Below are 16,624 nucleotides of genomic sequence, written 5' to 3'. Positions count from 1 at the left end.
GAACCATCAGGCCTTTCTCAGTGACCTGGGGCCATTGGGAGCCACTTGTTTGTGGCACCATACTGTCCCCACAAGGAGCAGCCCCAAATCCTGTGCTGAATTCTTGTCTGCTTTTCATAGTTTCTTTTGTGTCCCCGCACCCTGCCCCTCATGCTGTCATTTTCTCGGCCACCCATCTGACTCCAACCCCATCAACCTTTCTAAGCCCTTTCTGGGTTGTATCTCTGAGCCGTTTTGCAGAAGTGGATGACGGAGCCTGTCTGAACCATGTTTATAAGGGTAACGACGAGGCCTAGTGAGGGCCTGAGGAACTCCCCAGAGAATCGAGGGCTTGGGCCTGGTGCATAAACTTGGGGATGTGGGTGTTTTCCTACTGGGGAGGCATTTACTCCCACAACCGATTCAGGACAGCAGAGGTGGCCCAAGAGCTGCGGCCACACAAGTGAAACAGGACAGACGCATTGTAATCACATCAGCTCCTGGTCTCTTTGATGTGCATGTCCCCCGAGACCAGGATATCAAGGGTTTGCAGATGAGAGACTCACCCCCCCCCCCGCTCCTGCCAAGAGGCTCTTTTCCACTAGCCCCCCCCCCCCCCCCCGCCCCTGCCAAGAGGCTCTTTTCCACTAGGGAACACCTCGGAGGCTTGGGAACAGCCCAGGGTCTTCCTCGGCCACAGCACCTCAGACTTGGGTGTCCTTTTCATGCCTGGTGAGCACTGGATCACTTGGCAAAGGCCCTAAGAGGCAACCTGGAGCAGAGATGGAAAACCTAGATGCAGGTTCCATTCCCCCTGGGCCAGTCATATCCCTTCCGCGGGCCTCTGTCTTCCCATCTGTGCAACTGGTATGTTGGGCCAGATTAGCATTTTAAGGACTGCTTGGTGGAGCCCAGGGTTTGCAGAGGGGCCTCTGCTCCCCACAGGGGGACGTTGTTTTCGATCGTATATGCCGAGCTTCCACCTAAGACTGTTCGAATACAGCATTTGCAGCTAAGTTAGGAGAATGCAGGTGATCCTCAAGGGCCCCGACATTCCTGTGGTTCCCAGACTTAAAGATTAAAGACTAGAGAAGTTCTCTAGGGCGAAAGTTTCTGGCTACTCACATCAGACACCGCCTTGCCCGTGTCCCCTTTGGACTTCAGAGTTGAAACAATCTCCTTTCTGGTTTTGGGGTTTTTTAAAGCATTTTTCTGAATTGTGGTAAAATACAGAAAACGTAAAGCTTACCATTTTAACTGTTTTGAGTGTACAGTTCAGTGGCCTTAAGTACAACATTCACGTTGCTGTGTAACCATCACCACCCCCCATCTCCAGAACTCCTTTATCTTCCCAAAGTGAAGCCCCGTTAAACACTAACTCCCCATTTCCCCTCCTCAGCCCCTGGCACCCAGCATCCTACTTAGTTCCTATGAATTGGACTCTTCTAGGAACCTCACGTAAGTAGGACCACACAGTATTTGTCTCTCGGTGACTGGTTTATTTCACTGAGCATCCTGTCCTCAGGGTTCATCCATGGTGTAGCGTGTGTCCGAACGTCCTTCCTTTTTAAGGCTGAACATTTCACTGTAGGTAGTTATCTCACTTTGTTTATCCACTCATCTGTTGATGGGCATTTTGGTTGCTTCCACCTTTTGGCCCTTGTGAATAATACTGCCATGAACCTGGGTGTACAAATCCTTTCTGTGGAAGGACGATGGCGGTAAATTTTGAGGATAACTGAAAAGTTGCCCCTTTAACGCTGTTAATGTTATGCGGTGGGAAGAAAGGGACTTGGGGGGTGGCATTTGTGGGGATGGGGCGGTTATTACCCCTCCATCAGGACAGCGGACACGGGGCAGGTTTATCCAAGGTGCTCACCTGAACTTGATTCACGAGGCTGCACTGCTGGGAAGAGGGAGCCCGGCCATGTGCCTGGGGGCCGTGCTGCCTCTTGGAACCTTAGTGCCCCCAAATCTGGGGTGGTGCTACTTATAAGACCTTCCTCTCAGGGCTACACTCAGCCAGGGCCAGGCGCCCCTTGTCACTTGGAGACCATGCAGTTCAAGCAGATTGTTTAGCAAATGGAGGATTTGGGCCTGAGATGGTGGGGAGGGGACCTAGCAAGACCGTCTTCCCATGACCTTTGGGGTTTGGCCCCCATCACCTGCTGGTCCACAGGGCAGCAGACAGCGCTGCTCAGGGACTCGGGGGCCTAGATTCGGTTCCCAGCTCCACTTCAGCCGAAGTCCCGTCTCCTCCAGGGCTCAGTTTCCCCGGCTGTACAGTGGGGTCAGCACAGGTGACCAAGGCGGTCAGGATTTCTCTGCAGAGACACAGCCGCAGGGGAGCCGCCGGCTGAAGGTGGCATGTGTGTGCACACGTCCACGCGCGTGCATGCGTGTGCACAGCCGTCCCCTCCCCTGGCTCCCTGGTGGAAGGCAGGAAGGGACATCCGGGACCCTGGGCTCCACCAGACTCGGTTTAATTACAGGTTTGCAGCTGCGGGCCGGTGGGCACGAGTTGGGAAGGAGGGGGGAGCAGCTCTGAAACCCTGTTATTTTCCAACGTCTGAGGGCCTCTTCAAAGGGGGGCATCTAGACATTTTCTCCACAAGCTGCAGAGTGGACTGTCGTGGCCCCAGCGTGAATATAATGACGGATGCATTTTGCAGCAAGCTGGGAGTGAATGGGTCCGACTGGCTTGTCTCCTGTCAGACGAGTCATTATTATTTTTTTCTTTCTGTCATTTGCTGACACTTCGGGTTTCACGCGTTTCTCTCTTTTTGCTCCTTCTCCCCCTGCCTGGAAAAATGGCTCTAGGCATCTACGAGACCCCAGCGGGGACGATCCTTTACCACGCTCATTTGGACATCGAGGCCTTCACCATGGATCGGGAAGTGCGAAAAATCAAACAAGGCCTGGGCTTGAAATTCGCCGAGCTGGTGTACACGGGTGCGTAGACCCTGCAGCTGCTCCCCTCCGCTCCCTCACCCAGGGGCACCCTCCTCCAGTCCTGCCTTGCCCACTGCCACTTGCTGGAGAGCCCCCGGAAGATGCGGGGTGAAGCGGGGGTGGAGAGAGGGCAGGGGGCAAGGAAGCGAGGAGGGGACGTCGGGAACTGCCTTGTTCACAAGGTGTGGAGGGAAATGCACCAGTTCCCCGGGCTGTCCCGCTGCCTCCGCCGCCTGCGACCCGCATGACGGCCGCAGGGCCAGGGAAGCATCTTGTGTCATGCCTAAGGCTGCCAAGTGTTATCCAGCACGTGCCGGGTACCTGGCACTGTGTGGGAACACAAGTCATCCTACGGGGCTTCCCAAGTCTCCTAAGAGAGCTGTGACCAGAAACTGAGGCTCCGAGCAAAAGGAGCTTATATAAAGTTACACAACTGGATGTGGCCTAGCTGGGTTTGAGCCCAGGTCAGCCTGTTTCCAGGCAGAACCCGGAGCCGCTACAAGAACTGCCTCAAGCAAGGGAAAGCCTACGTTAACCAAGAACGGGGCCCCGGGCCCGGGCATCGCCTGGGCCAGATCCCCACTGGGAAGCCACAGGGATGGCCGAATGCCCAGCCCATGTGTGGAGTGTGGGCTGGGCTCCAGACTGAGTTTCCGTGCCTTACCTGCTGCCACAGAGTAGAAATCCAGTCATCCCGACTCCAGATCCATCCCACGCGTTACACCAGGGGTGACCAAATCCAGCCCATTGCCCGTTTTTGTTCAGCCCATGAGCTAAGACTGGTTTTTACATTCTTCAGTGGTTGGGGAAAATTTTTTTTAAATAATACTATTTCATGGCACGTGAAAATTATAGGAAATTCAGATTTCGGTGTCCATAAGTCGTTTTTGGGCACCACCTTTGCTCATTCGTGTCCATGTTGCCTGTGGTTACTTCAGAGCTACACTGGCAGAGCCGAGTAGCTGCTAGAGAGGCCACGTGGCCTGCAGAGCCTAAAATATTTACTATCTGGCCCTTTCCAGAAAGGGCTGACTCTATTCTATGACATTAACAAATCCCTAGTTTGAGAAGTCACATCAAACAGCCCCTCTGAGCTGTTGGGGGGGGACAGGCTGCCGTCTGTGGGGGCCTGGATGTCAGAGGGACCCCAGGAACGTTAATAGTAATAGTAACTGCCTGGTAGAAGCCTCCACCGCCCTCACCTCTTCCCCTCGTCCCCCACTCGGAGGTTTTGTTTCCTCTGAAACCTCCTAATCTCTGGAACTCATCTCGGGATTTCAAGGGGACATGGTGGTTATTGGCTGGCATTATTTTTCCCTCCCATTGTTCCCAGGGGCTTTGAAGCCCAGTCCCCCCCTTCCCAGGTACAGACAGGTGTTTAAATAACATTGTCTCCTGTGGGCTCTCTTGCTCAGCGGGGTTTCCACGCTGAAAGGTGGATTTTGGTTACAAAGTGGCGAGAGTCGTTAAGACGCGGCAGGCTGCGATGGGGGGACAGCACCTGGCCGGGGCTGCTTCTGCTCAGGGGGCATCCCTGGAGGCCGAGAGGGGGCCAGGCCACCAGCCTCCCTCCTCACGCTAGATCGGCTGCCACCTCTCTTTTTTTTTTTTAATTAATTTATTTATTTTTAGCTGTGTTGGGTCTTCGTTTCTGTGCAAGGGCTTTCTCTAGTTGCGGAGAGCGGGGGCCACTCTTCATTGCGGTGCGCGGGCCTCTCACTATCGCGGCCTCTCTTGTTGGGAGCACAGGCTCCAGACACGCAGGCTCAGTAGTTGTGGCTCGCGGGCTCTAGAGCGCAGGCTCAGTAGTTGTGGCGCACGGGCCCAGTTGCTCCGCGGCATGTGGGATCTTCCCAGACCAGGGCTCGAACCCGTGTCCCCTGCATTGGCAGGCAGATTCTCAACCACTGCGCCACCAGGGAAGCCTGGCTGCCACCTCTCTTGCTGCCCAGCCCTGAGCTGGGCACTGACGGGTATTATCTAATCTTAGCTGCACAGAGGTGAGATGAAGACGCTTGCCCAAGGTTTCACAGCTGCTGAGAAGTGGCTTGGAGCCCAGGACAGGCCAGCTGCAGAGGCCAAGTTCTCGGCCACTCCAGCAGATCCGAGGTGGGTAGGAAGCTGGGCTGGGGCCATTAGCAAGGGGTGATCAAGGGGCGCAGTGGTGTGCACAGGGCAGCCCAGGATGTCAGGAGCACAGCTTGGCCCTTGGTGTGGGGCTGGCATCCCTGGACCAGGCTGCCTGGGTTGAGCCCTTGCTCTCACCCACCGAGCCCTCTAAATCCCCAAATGTTACAGTGATTAGGTTTAAAAGGAAATAAAATCTCAGAGTGGAGGCTCCTCCCCGGTAGTTGTTATTAACATTAACTTGGCCCAGGTGCCTCTGACATTCCAGGCTCCCACAGATGTCAAGGTCAGCCTCTGGCAGCAGCCTGTCCCCACCCCCCAATAGCTCAGAGGGTCAGTCTGTTTGATGGGATTTCTCACATTTGGGATGCATAAAGGCTAGAGAGCAGGGATTAGCTTGAGCAACTTACTTGACCTCCCTGTGCCTTGGTTTCCACATCTGAAGAATGGGGATAATTCTGCCTGTCTTATAGTGAGGCCTCAATGCATGGATATTTGCAAAGCCTCCAGGACAGTGCCTGGCATGGTCTCTGAGCATGGACGCAGGAGAATGGGGCCTTGCCTCTGGCTGGCTTTATGACCTTGAGTAGGTCTGTCTCCTCCCAGAGCCTCAGTTTCCCCTCCTGTAAAATAAAGGGCACAGGCCCAGGTGCATTCTGTCTAGCTCCCCAGTTATAGAGCCACCACTCTGCTATGGCACTCAGCTTCCTCGGAGCCCCTGTGATCTCGGGGCCCAGGGAGACGGAGGCCCGGGGAAGCCCTTCTGCCTCGGTCCCACTCCTAGCTGCCCTGACTACTGTGAGTACTGTCTCCCCCTCCTCTCACCCCATCCCCAAATTTCCTGATCTGAGGTTTATACAGACCCCCTCCCTCCAGGAGCACACTGGCCTCACCCCACAGGGTCATTCTGGCACGACCCCAGCTTCAAGACCCATCTCATTTAGGGGGTATAGCTCACCTCTCCCCTCACCTCAGTTTCTTCAGCAGTAAAATGGGTATAATGCACAGAGGGTTGTCGTCCTGATTAGTACAGAATTTGGCCCAGCTCCAGGCCCCACCCACTGTGCGTCCCCCAGCCTGGGACACGCAGGCTCTCCCCAGTGCGGCACTCAGGACTCACTGCCCTCCACCCCAGATTGGGTCTGCTGGGAAGAGAAATCTGAGCACAAGGCCCCCATGGCGGGAGGGGAGAGATCCTGAGATAAAGCCCAGGCCAGGCACTCCCACAGGGGTCTCTGCCCCCATATCTCTGGCTCCATCTCCCACCTCTCTTCCCGCCTGGGAACCTAATGGTCTAATTATCCTGACTTAGAAAGATGGCCGAGCCACTGGGGCATGGTGGGGGGTGGCCATCAGTGCACCCTCCCACGGGGCTCTGGGCTAGAGTCAGGAGCACTCTGGATCTCGCTGTGTGGCTTTGGAAAGGTTCTTTCCCTCTCTGGGTGTCTGTCTCCCTGTATACAGTGAGGGCTGGCAGAGGCCGTGTTCAAATCTTGAAAGCAAAAACTCTCACTGAATCCACACAACCCCCCCAGAGAATGGTTAGTATTACCTCCTTGCGCAAATGAGGAGACTGAGGCACAAAGAGATCACGTGGCTTGTCAAGGTGGAACCAGAGGTGAACTCAAAAGGCAGGACATCGGAGAGTGAGGACGCAGCCCCTTCTCTCCCTGCCCGTCCCTCCCCCACGTCTGGAAGCCACCGGACCCATCGCGGAGAGGCCTGCTCCCCTTTCCCACGGAGGGCCTCAGCAGGTGCCCCTGGAGGCCAGGGCTTCCGACAATAGCCACAGAGCCGGGGCTGACCCAGCCCTTTATCAGGGCAGGAGATCACGCACCATCTGGCCTCACAGCTGCCCAGGTGGGCTCACCTTCCCGGCTCCGTTTCAGAGAAACCCTACCCCTCTCGCTGTCCCTCCCCCAACCCTGGCCACGGCCCCCCTGCCCTCGGCAGAAACTGAGAGGAGCCACTGTCCAGACCCTGGGCAGACGGGGGACTGAGCACGCAGCCCTCTGGCCTGAGGGATCTGGGGGACAGATATGGGTAACGGGGGATGGGGGCAGTGCATTTCTCAGGCAGCTCGGGGATGTCGCAGATGTGGACGGGAAAGCTCCAAAATGATCATATGAAGCACAGCTGTTAGAACTGGGCCCGACTGAGCTCAAGTCCAGGCCCCCCACTACAGCCTGTGTGATTGTGGAAGAGTCTCTCAAATTCCCTGAGCCTAACTTCCTCACGCAGAAAAGAAAGAGGCTAAGAGAGGTTTTTCTCCTGCGACTGGGAGGGTTCAAAGAGCTGTGGCCCAGGTAAAGAACTCAGCATGGTGCCTGTGCTTTGTCTGTAGAAATCTTTCATGTGAAAATATTAGCAGTATTTTAAAGACAGGTCACTTATTTCCAAGGGGTCTGCCTATCCTGTGGGGTGGGGCTCTTCCCGGCAGCGTTCACAGCAGCCCCTGAGCCCAGGGCCTCCATGTACAATAAGCCTGCTAGTCCTGGGAGGGCGAGGCAGTGTCATCCCCACTCAGCAGATGGGGAAACAGAGGCTCAGAGAGGTGAAGGCCCCACACACCTGGTCTTTCTGACCCCAAACCCACCACCCAGCTGGGCACCCCCGTCGCTCGGCCCCGGTAACATATGTCGGAGTCTTGCTTGAGGTCTCCTGCCCAACTGTCTGCTGCCCTGATAAGACTGAGCCCCCTGTGGGCAAAGGATGGGGCCCCTTCACCACTGAATATCTATGGTGTGAAGCAGCAGGTTAGATCCCCTCCTCTTGACCCTTAGGGGGTGACTGCATTGCAGGGTGTAGAGAATGCCTCCTTACCCCCAGGAGCCCTACAGGGTCACAGGACAGGGGCAGGCGGGCTTGGTCCTCACTGTTGTCATTTACAAGTGCATGTCATGCCAGAACTCCACAGTGAACAAGGCAGATGCGGGACTGCCCTCCCAGGCTCACGTCTGCCATGACGGGGCGAGGCACAGGGTGCCTTTCCTGGACCCCAGTCCTCCCCACGTCCTGGCCCGAGGCAGGCACATGGTGGGTCTCCCCGGTGCACTTGCTTCTTCCTCCCTGCAGGTTTCTGGCACAGCCCTGAGTGTGAATTTGTCCGCCACTGCATCGCCAAGTCCCAGGAGCACGTGGAAGGGAAAGTGCGGGTATCCGTCTTCAAGGGCCAGGTGTACATCCTCGGTCGGGAGTCCCCACTGTCCCTCTACAACGAGGAGCTGGTGAGGTAGGCGTCCCACCCCTGCCCCCAGCTGGGCACAGACCCTCATGTCCAGTATCTCCTCCGACTGGCTTTCTCAGCAAAGATATGCCCAGGCACGTGTAGGGTATGGGGGAGACAGTCCTGAAGATTATCCACACCACCTCTGCCCTCATGGAATGTACAGGCTAGATGGGGAGAAAGGTCCCAATCAAAGGATCACCCGAGTGCAGGATTAGGGAAGGAGGTGCTGGGCTGTGGGGAGAAACAGGATATTTGGGCTGGGTATGATAACGGGGGTGTGGGGAAGTTTCCCCATGGAAGCCATTTCTGAGCTGGTCTCCGAAAGAAAGGAGTGAACCAGGTGGAGAGGGGGCAGGAGAGTTTCCAGAGGGACTGTCCTGTGCAGAGGTTCTGAGCCTTGGAAGAACCCAGCACATCCCAGGCACTACAAGAACCTGGCAAGGGTGGACACAAGGGCTCCCCGTGGGACATGCTGGTGGCTTGGACCAGGCTGCTGGTTCTGGGAATAGAGAGCAGCAGATGGATTTGGCAAATATTTAGGAGGTGGGATTGAAAGGGCTTGGATGGGGAGGGAGATGGAAAAGTTCAGAACCACCCTGGGTTTTCTGGCATGAGCCGCTGGGTACACTTTGGTGGCGATGACTGAGTTGAAGGAATGGGGGAGAAAATCATGCATTTGGATTTGGACAACTGCAGGATGAGTTTTCTTTGAGATAGGCCAGGAGAACTATAGTCGGCCACTGGACACACAGGGCTAGAGTTGAGGAGAAACGTGGTCTGAGGACACTGGATGATGGGGCCAAGAGGAGACAGCCCAGGGGAGCGGCAGAGCTGGATGAGAGGGAGCCAGGAGGGAACCTTGAGGAGCTGCCTCCCGACGGGCCAGGCTGAGGGCGCTGAAAGGACGCGGGAGAGGCTGGGGAGCCCTGGTGGGCTGGGTCCAAGGTAGCGGTTGCCTATTAGCTGCACCTGTGTTTGCATCCTGAATGATAGACTGGCCTTGACCGAGGAGCAAGGTGTTCCCTCTGGAGTTCACCTGGCCAAACAAGAGGTGGGGACAGGCAGCCCCACCTGATACAAGTCCCAGGTCCAGCTTGGCTCAGGCTGAAGCCAGCTCTCCCCTCCCGGAAGCCGGTCAGGAATTACAGTACGAGTTTTGTTTAGCGGTCAATATTATTTTTCTCTCTCCCGTCTCTTTGCCGTGTTGCGTTTCTCTCCCCCCTTCAATCTTCCTAAACACTTTAGAAGCCATAAATATAGCCGAATCAGTTTAGATCAGTCGGGGTAAATGTCAAATTATCTTCTCTCTTTCTCTCTCTGGCTCTTTCTTCCCTCCCCCTCCAAATCAACAGCCTCTAATAATCTGTCCAACCCTTCATTAAGCCTTACAGTCTCACTCAGGGAGATTAAATGAATAAAGTAAAAAGGGAAAGGGGAAAAAAAAGAGAGAAAAGCAGGAGCATTTATTCTCACTGTGTCTCCGACCATTTCCCTTTTCTTTCTGATTTCTACATCGCTGACTTGAAAGCCCTTGAGTGACAGCGTCACAGGGACCAGCGAGGAAACCGCGAGAGGTAGCAGAACTGGAAATGCCGCGGCACAGTAGGTAGAAAGTACCGTAATTATAGAGCAGGTCAGAGCCACTCGAATGAACAAAAATAAAAGCACAGAGGTTTTCTGTAGACCATCAGGGGAGGGAAAAAAAAAAAAAAAAAAAAAAAAAAAAATCATTGTAAACTTTTGCCACCGGTACCCCCTACCTCCCGAAACCACAAATTTTAAAAGAGGTTTTTCGGTTCCCGAGAAACTTCAGCAGTCCCGTGGGACACGTTTGTCCCTGGATGTGGGCCTCTCTTTGCAGGGGCTGCTGGGGTGGTCTGAAGGGCCTGTTTGGGGGCAAGGGGGTGGCAGAGTTTGTTTCGACTCGTGAGAGACGGAGGTGAAAGGACGGATGCACACGGGGAGGAGGGAGGGGGTCCAAGGCCTGCTTTCTCCCTGGGCTGAGCGCAGGGGCCCTTCCAAAGGGGACGAGTGCCTCAGACAGCGGGCGCGAGGCCAGGAGTCCGAAGCCGTGTGGTGGTTCGGGATGGGGGTGTGGAGGCACAGGGCGGGGTCATGTGAAGCTTAGTTTTTCACCCCAGCAAGGTCTGTAAAAGCTATTCGAGGAGGCTGACGCTTTAGGTGGGTCCAGCCTCTCCCCTGCCTGGTGAGGGGTGCCGAGCTCAGCCCCTCGGATGTCTGACATCTTCTCTGTTTACAGGGAGCTTGCTAGTCGATTCCTGGTGGCTTCAGCCACCTGAGCCCTGGAGGGGCCGATGGAGGTGAAAAGGAGGGAGCATTGAGAGCGTGGGAGTTCTAGCTTCTAGGTCCCCTGGAGGTCAGGGCAAGCGCGTGGCAGGGGGAGGCACAGGGCCCAAGTCCTGACAAGCTGCAGGGCAGCCGGGCGTAGAGACCCCGTTTGTTGTACGAAGCCCACAGTCCACAAAGAGCCAGTCAGAGGCACAGCCTCAGGGTCTCAGAAAAATGGCAGAACCCCTCTGCCCTCCTCCCCGATCTCACCTCTCTGGAGAAGGCTCCTGAGGGGACAGGCCACCTCCTTGTCATCGAACCTTGAGACTGCTTTGTCCTGAGGCTGGAGTTCTGCAGACATGAAGACAAGGGGCTGATTCAGGGCAGGACGCAACAAGGGGCCCGTGAGAAACGGGAGGGACCCCCTTCCCCCAGGGGGCTCAGAGGGTGGCCTCGTGGAGTCGGATCTGAGACCACAGCGCCCTGAACTTGTCCTCAAAGAGCATATCACAGTCGTAATTATCGAAGGCAGATGGATGATTGATTGCTTATGTCTGAACTCGCCACCCCACCACCCCCTGCCCCGCACGTGGGTGTTGCTCTTGTCTGGTTCTTGTTTCCTCAGCACCTGGCACAGCGCCTGGCAGGTAGGTAGTAGGTGCTTAATAAATACCTGAGTAAATGAATGACTGAATGATGTTAGTAAAGCTGAGTGCTTACCTGGTGCCAGGTGGCAGCTATATCATTTCACTTGGAGCCAGTGATAAGGCTGAGAGCCCCATCTCACAAGTGAAAGACTGAAGCTCAAAAAGCAAGAATATTTGCCCTAAGGTCTATGGCAGGGGTGGAGCCAGGCTGCTCACCCAGGTGGCTGGACCTGACTGACTGTGGTTGGGAAGGGTTCCAAAGCGCAGCTAAGTGAGAACACCCAAAAGATGAAGGCTGTCGAATCTGGAAGATGGAAACTGCAGATGGGGGGAAAAAATCTGCTCCATTGAGTATAGCAGGGGTTGACTGGGCACTTTTCAAAACCAACTGGCATCGGGTGGGTGCCCATGTTGGAGGATGGATTAGAGTGATGGATGCCCATCACTCAATGGGCAAACAAGGTGAAAAAGACTTCGTGGACAGATCTTAACTGCTGGGGCCTCTCTGCAGCTTGAGGGATGCCGTCACGCATATCTGAGGCTGTCTGGTGTGTAACTCCTGGCCTCCCAGGCCTTCAGGCCACTGGACACCACCAGCTGTTCCTGGGCACTCATCGAAGCCCTCCACAGCCCGAGGGCAGAGCTGGCTCCAGTGTATGTCCTGAGGTTACAGATGCAGTGCTCTGGTTCGTGGGAGCAGTTCACTGGGCTGGCGCTGGCTGGACCAGGACCCAACCTGCCCATTTGCGTAGCAGGGATATGGCTCCCTGCTCTGCAGCCCTGGCATGATCCCTGGCCCCGGGTAGGGCTCCCTGAATTGGAAGGAATGGAATGAAAAGCCAAAGTGCAGGGAGTGTTGGATCAACACTGAGGAAATGCCTGGGTGTCTGTGAGACTGAGGTCCCTTGGATGCCAAGGCCAAGGCCTGGGGGATGCTGACGAGCTCCTACTCTTTTGCAGCATGAATGTGCAGGGAGATTACGAGCCAGTTGATGCCACTGGTTTCATCAACATCAACTCCCTCAGGTGAGAAGCTCTGGGCCCTGATGGGTCCTCAGACCCTCCAGGTGCGGGGAGCAGGCTCCGATGGGACCTCAATGCTCTGACCACTGCTCTGCCCTAGACAAGCCCCACCTTCCTGTCCCTCCACCCACCACATCCTCAGCGCCTGCTTTGGACCCAGCCTGCTCCCATCCTCTGCGGGACCACAAGGCACACTTGTGACAGCTAAGAGCAACAGAGGGTCCTGGGCACTTGAGTTCCAGGTTTCTGGGTTCTGCTCTTTGCCTCTGACACTCACTCCCACCCTCTCCAGCCACTAGGAGCCCCTTTCCCGGGCAGGTTAGCAAGGGAAATGGCCGAGGGGTAGAAAGAAGCCACAGACGGTCACCTGGCTGGCTCCTGCCTTCACGTCCACATACATGGGCTTCAGGTCTAACCGGAACCTTGGATCTCCACAGCCCAGTGGGGTGATACACACCATCTGAAGCCACTCAGACCTGGCTTCGAATCCTGCCTCTGCACTTTGGTCTCAGAACCCTTCTGAACTTCTGGAAATCATAGGATGTTAACCATACCTGCCTCACAGGTGCAGTGAAAGTTTCATCTGAGTCCGTGGAAATCAAGCACTCTGCCCAGACCCTGGCACCCAGGAAGGGCACAGTGCCTAGCAGCAGGTGTTCAGTGGGGCTGAATCTAGAAGGCCTGTCTGTCCAGCTCTGGGCTCTTAATCCCCATCTTCCTTCTCCTGGGGCTTGGGGTCTGGAAGAAGGCATGAGTTTCTCTCCTCTCGCTGATAACACGCCCCCAGCACGAAACCATTTTCTCTCAGAGCCAGCCTCCTGGCCCTGGAGCCGAGACTGGGAGAGACACGGATTCCAGCCCGACAGTCACCTCCATCTCCCCGCCTCCTTCACCCCTTTTGTGTTTTATGACTCTATAAACCCTTTTAAATGGCTCCGAACACACCGGGTTTTCATAATGGCCTCTTCATTTCTCCCATTGCCAGTTTAACGCTTTGTCTTAAACAATGGCAAGCAATGTTTTCCCCCTAAGATAAATTAATCACATTATCCTGATTGGAGGGCAGGAGGGGCCGGGGCAGGAGAGGGAGAGAGGGAGAAAAAAAGACAACTCCACACACATCTTAACAAACAGCTGCCCCTGCCACCCCACCTCTGCCTGAATTAATTGAACTGAGTGCATGTTGTTATTGTTAATTTACATTTTTCTTTGTTTTGAATGTGGTTTACAGGCTGAAGGAGTATCATCGCCTCCAGAGCAAGGTCACCGCCAAATAAACCGGGCTGATAATGGGGAGCTGGGACTCCTCGCTTTGCCCATCTCCCAAGTGCAGCCGCTAATTGTTGTGATAATTTGTAGTTGTGACTTGTCCTCCAGGGCTGGCAGTGCAGTGCGGGTGCCAGGCCCCGGCTTTGTTCCCTGGTCCCCTGGATCCTGCAGAAGTGGTCAGCAAACGGAAGGGGTGGGGGCCGGCTGCAGTCAGGAGCTGTAAAATGACGATTAAAAAAAATGATACATTGGTCTTTTGTTTATTTCTGCAGAGAGAGGAGTAAGAGTGTGTGTGTGTGTGTGTGTGTGTGTGTGTGTGTGGTGAATCATGCTTTTCTTAGACCAACCTTTGTGTTTTCTGACTAAAGCACTGCCGAAGGCCACCTTTTGCCAGAGAACCTGTATATCTGGAAGAATCGACCCCTCTCTCCAGCAAAAAGCATGGAATCCAGAAGCACCCACCCGCGTCAGACCCTAGCCCAGAAGCCTGGCATTTTGTTACCAGCTGTGCCCCTGTGGCACGTGCCAGGGAAACCAGGGAGAGATTAGGTGACAAACTTGGGGGCAGTCGTTCCCACAGCCCACAGTGAACTCCCGGGAATGGTGGCCACGACTGACCACACCAGGCTTCCCCACCATGGCTGGGTGGCCTTAAGCGTCCTACATCAAGGAGGAGAAAGAAGCCAAGTAAGAAGAGCAGCCTGGGCACAGAGGACAAAAACACAGACATAATTTGGTGGTGGTGGTGCCGGTGGGGAGTGTTTACCTGGCTTACACTGTTCCCTCCACCCTTCCTCCACAAACCATGGCCCAAAGGCGCCATGTTTGTACTTGACTCCACCCCTTCACTCATATCTGATTGGACCATGGCTGGGCACCTGACTAGAGCTGGGCCAATCAGAATCTCAGTCCCAGCAATGGGGCCCAGGGAACCGGCCAGAAGCGAGGACGAGGGAATTTAGGCGTGGTGGGATGCCCTGTGGCTGGAAAAGCAGAGAGGGAAAAGGGAGTGATGGGAAGAGTGGGTGTCCGGTTTAGAATCCCAGTTCCCATCCCGGTAGGCCTCGTGGAAGCTGGCAGTATTTCTTAACTTGGATTCTCTGAGACACTGGTGTTCTCATAAGCAATTACCATTTAGAGCTTAATTAAGCTGGTGAGAGAGTTTGTGGTATCTGCAGACAGAAGCACTGTTACCGGGAAGACTTGAGTGCTGGTTGCTCTGAACCCTTCCCTGGTTCTGACTTCCACTCCATTGCCTTTGTTAATGAGGGTTTCTTTCAAAAGAAATTTTGTTTTTAAAACGTGTTTTCCTGTTATTGTGAAGGTTACAAATGAATTATTCAATGAATCTTAACTTTGTGCCAGACACTTTGCTACACACTTTATTCAGATTATCTCTTTGAATCTTCAAAATGACACTGAGGTAGATGCTTTTTTCTCTGTTCGGTGGAGGAGGCAACTGAGACGCAGAGGAATTGCTTTGCCAGCTTTCAGTCAGCTAGCAAGTGACAGAGCCAAGAACCAAACTCTGGCCTGGCTGACCCCCCAAATCCTGTGTGTTTATGTCCTTAACCGTCATTGGCTGCATCTTATTAAAAAAACAAAACAAAACGCAATCTTATAGAAATAACTATCACCCATCATCTCACCACCCAATTTTAAACACTGCTTATACTTAGTGAATTTCTTCTCAGTCAAATTTTTCTATACTTATAAATATTTTTACAGAGTTATTTAGGATAAAGTATTGTTTCTTCTTTTTGGCCGTGCCACGTAGCGTGTAGGACCTTAATTCCCCCACCAGGGATTGAACCCATGCCCTCTGCAGTGGAAGTGGGGAGCCTTAACCACTGGACGGCCAGGGAAGTCCCTAAAGTATTTTAAAAGCAAGTGTTTTGCCCTGCTTTTAAATTAACATTACATCATAAACAGTTTTCTTCATCAAAAACTCTTAAACACTTTCAACAACTATGTAATATTCTATTATATTGATAGCTGTTAACCTTTCCCCATTTATAGATTTAGTTTTTCACTCTAAACTATTTTCCTGCCTTTCGTTGGATTTAATTGAGTATTCTTAGTAGCTGGTTTATTAGCTATGCTTTTTGTCTTTTCAGTGGTTTCTCTAGGGTCTACAGTGTCCATATATCTTTAGTTTACAACGGGCTACGTTCATTAATGTTGTACCGTCTCATGTGTAATATAAGAATCTTACAACAATACAATCTTAGAACATTTCAGTTTGTGCTTTTGTTGTCATATATATTTTGCTTCTACAAAAACCCACAATATGTTGCTATTTTTTCTTTAGGTAGTCAAATATCATTTTTAAAAGATTAAAAATAAGAACGGTATGTGTTTTATATTTATCCTGTGTAGGACTGGCAATGTTTCTTTCATAAATATCTGATAGAATTCACTACTGAAACCATCTGGGCCTAGAATTTTCTTGGCGGATGCTTTTAAGGTATAAATTCAGTTTCTTTTATTTATATTGGGTTATTCATGTTGTCCATTTCCTCTTGGGTCAACTTTGGGTAATTTGTGTCTTTTGAGGAATTTGCCCGTTCCATTTAGATTGTCAGTTTTATTGGCATAAAGCTTTTCATAATATTTTCTTATTATCCTTAACTGTTTGCAGGATTGATAGCAATGTCCCTGTTTCATTACTTACCTTGGGGATTTGTGTCCTCCCGTGTTCTTTTTTTCTCCCCCCAGGGATTGCTGAGACATGCAGAGATTCTTTTTTTTTGGCCATGCCACGTGGTTTGTGGGAATTTAGTTCCCCAACCAGGGATCGAACCGGGGTGCTAGGCAGTGAGAGCGCAGAGTCCTAACCACTGGACTGCCAGGGAATTCTGAGAATTTTTATTTATCACATGTGTTACTACTTATTTTTACTTGTAGAACAGAGTCACAGATAGAAGAGCAGGCTGTTAGTAGGTATTAGTAGAGCTCATTAGCATAACATCTAGTACTTAGTAGGTTGCCCTCCCTTATTCTTTTTTTTTTTAAACATCTTTATTGGAGTATAACTGCTTTACAATGGTTAGTTTCTGCTGTATAACAAAGTGAATCATCTATACATATACATATATCCCCATATCTC

General features: G+C 53.1%; 1 protein-coding gene across 1 annotated transcript in view; it reads left to right on the top strand.

The window, feature by feature from the left end:
• The window catches only part of ASS1 (argininosuccinate synthase 1), a 46,594-nt gene extending 32,842 nt beyond the window's left edge, over window positions 1-13,752 (top strand). The window contains exons 11-14 of the mRNA XM_007453132.1: window positions 2,800-2,931; window positions 8,134-8,290; window positions 12,184-12,249; window positions 13,478-13,752. Coding sequence (XP_007453194.1) covers window positions 2,800-2,931; window positions 8,134-8,290; window positions 12,184-12,249; window positions 13,478-13,523 — 401 coding nt within the window. The 3' untranslated portion in view covers window positions 13,524-13,752. The remainder of the gene's footprint in view (window positions 1-2,799; window positions 2,932-8,133; window positions 8,291-12,183; window positions 12,250-13,477) is intronic.
• The last annotated feature ends 2,872 nt before the right edge of the window (window positions 13,753-16,624 follow it).

The sequence above is a fragment of the Lipotes vexillifer genome, unplaced genomic scaffold, assembly GCF_000442215.2.
Source record: "Lipotes vexillifer unplaced genomic scaffold, Lipotes_vexillifer_v1.1 scaffold149, whole genome shotgun sequence".
In the NCBI taxonomy this organism is placed as follows: Eukaryota; Metazoa; Chordata; class Mammalia; order Artiodactyla; family Lipotidae; genus Lipotes; species Lipotes vexillifer.
Note: the sequence above shows the minus strand (reverse complement) of the source record. Positions and strands in the feature narration are given on the sequence as shown.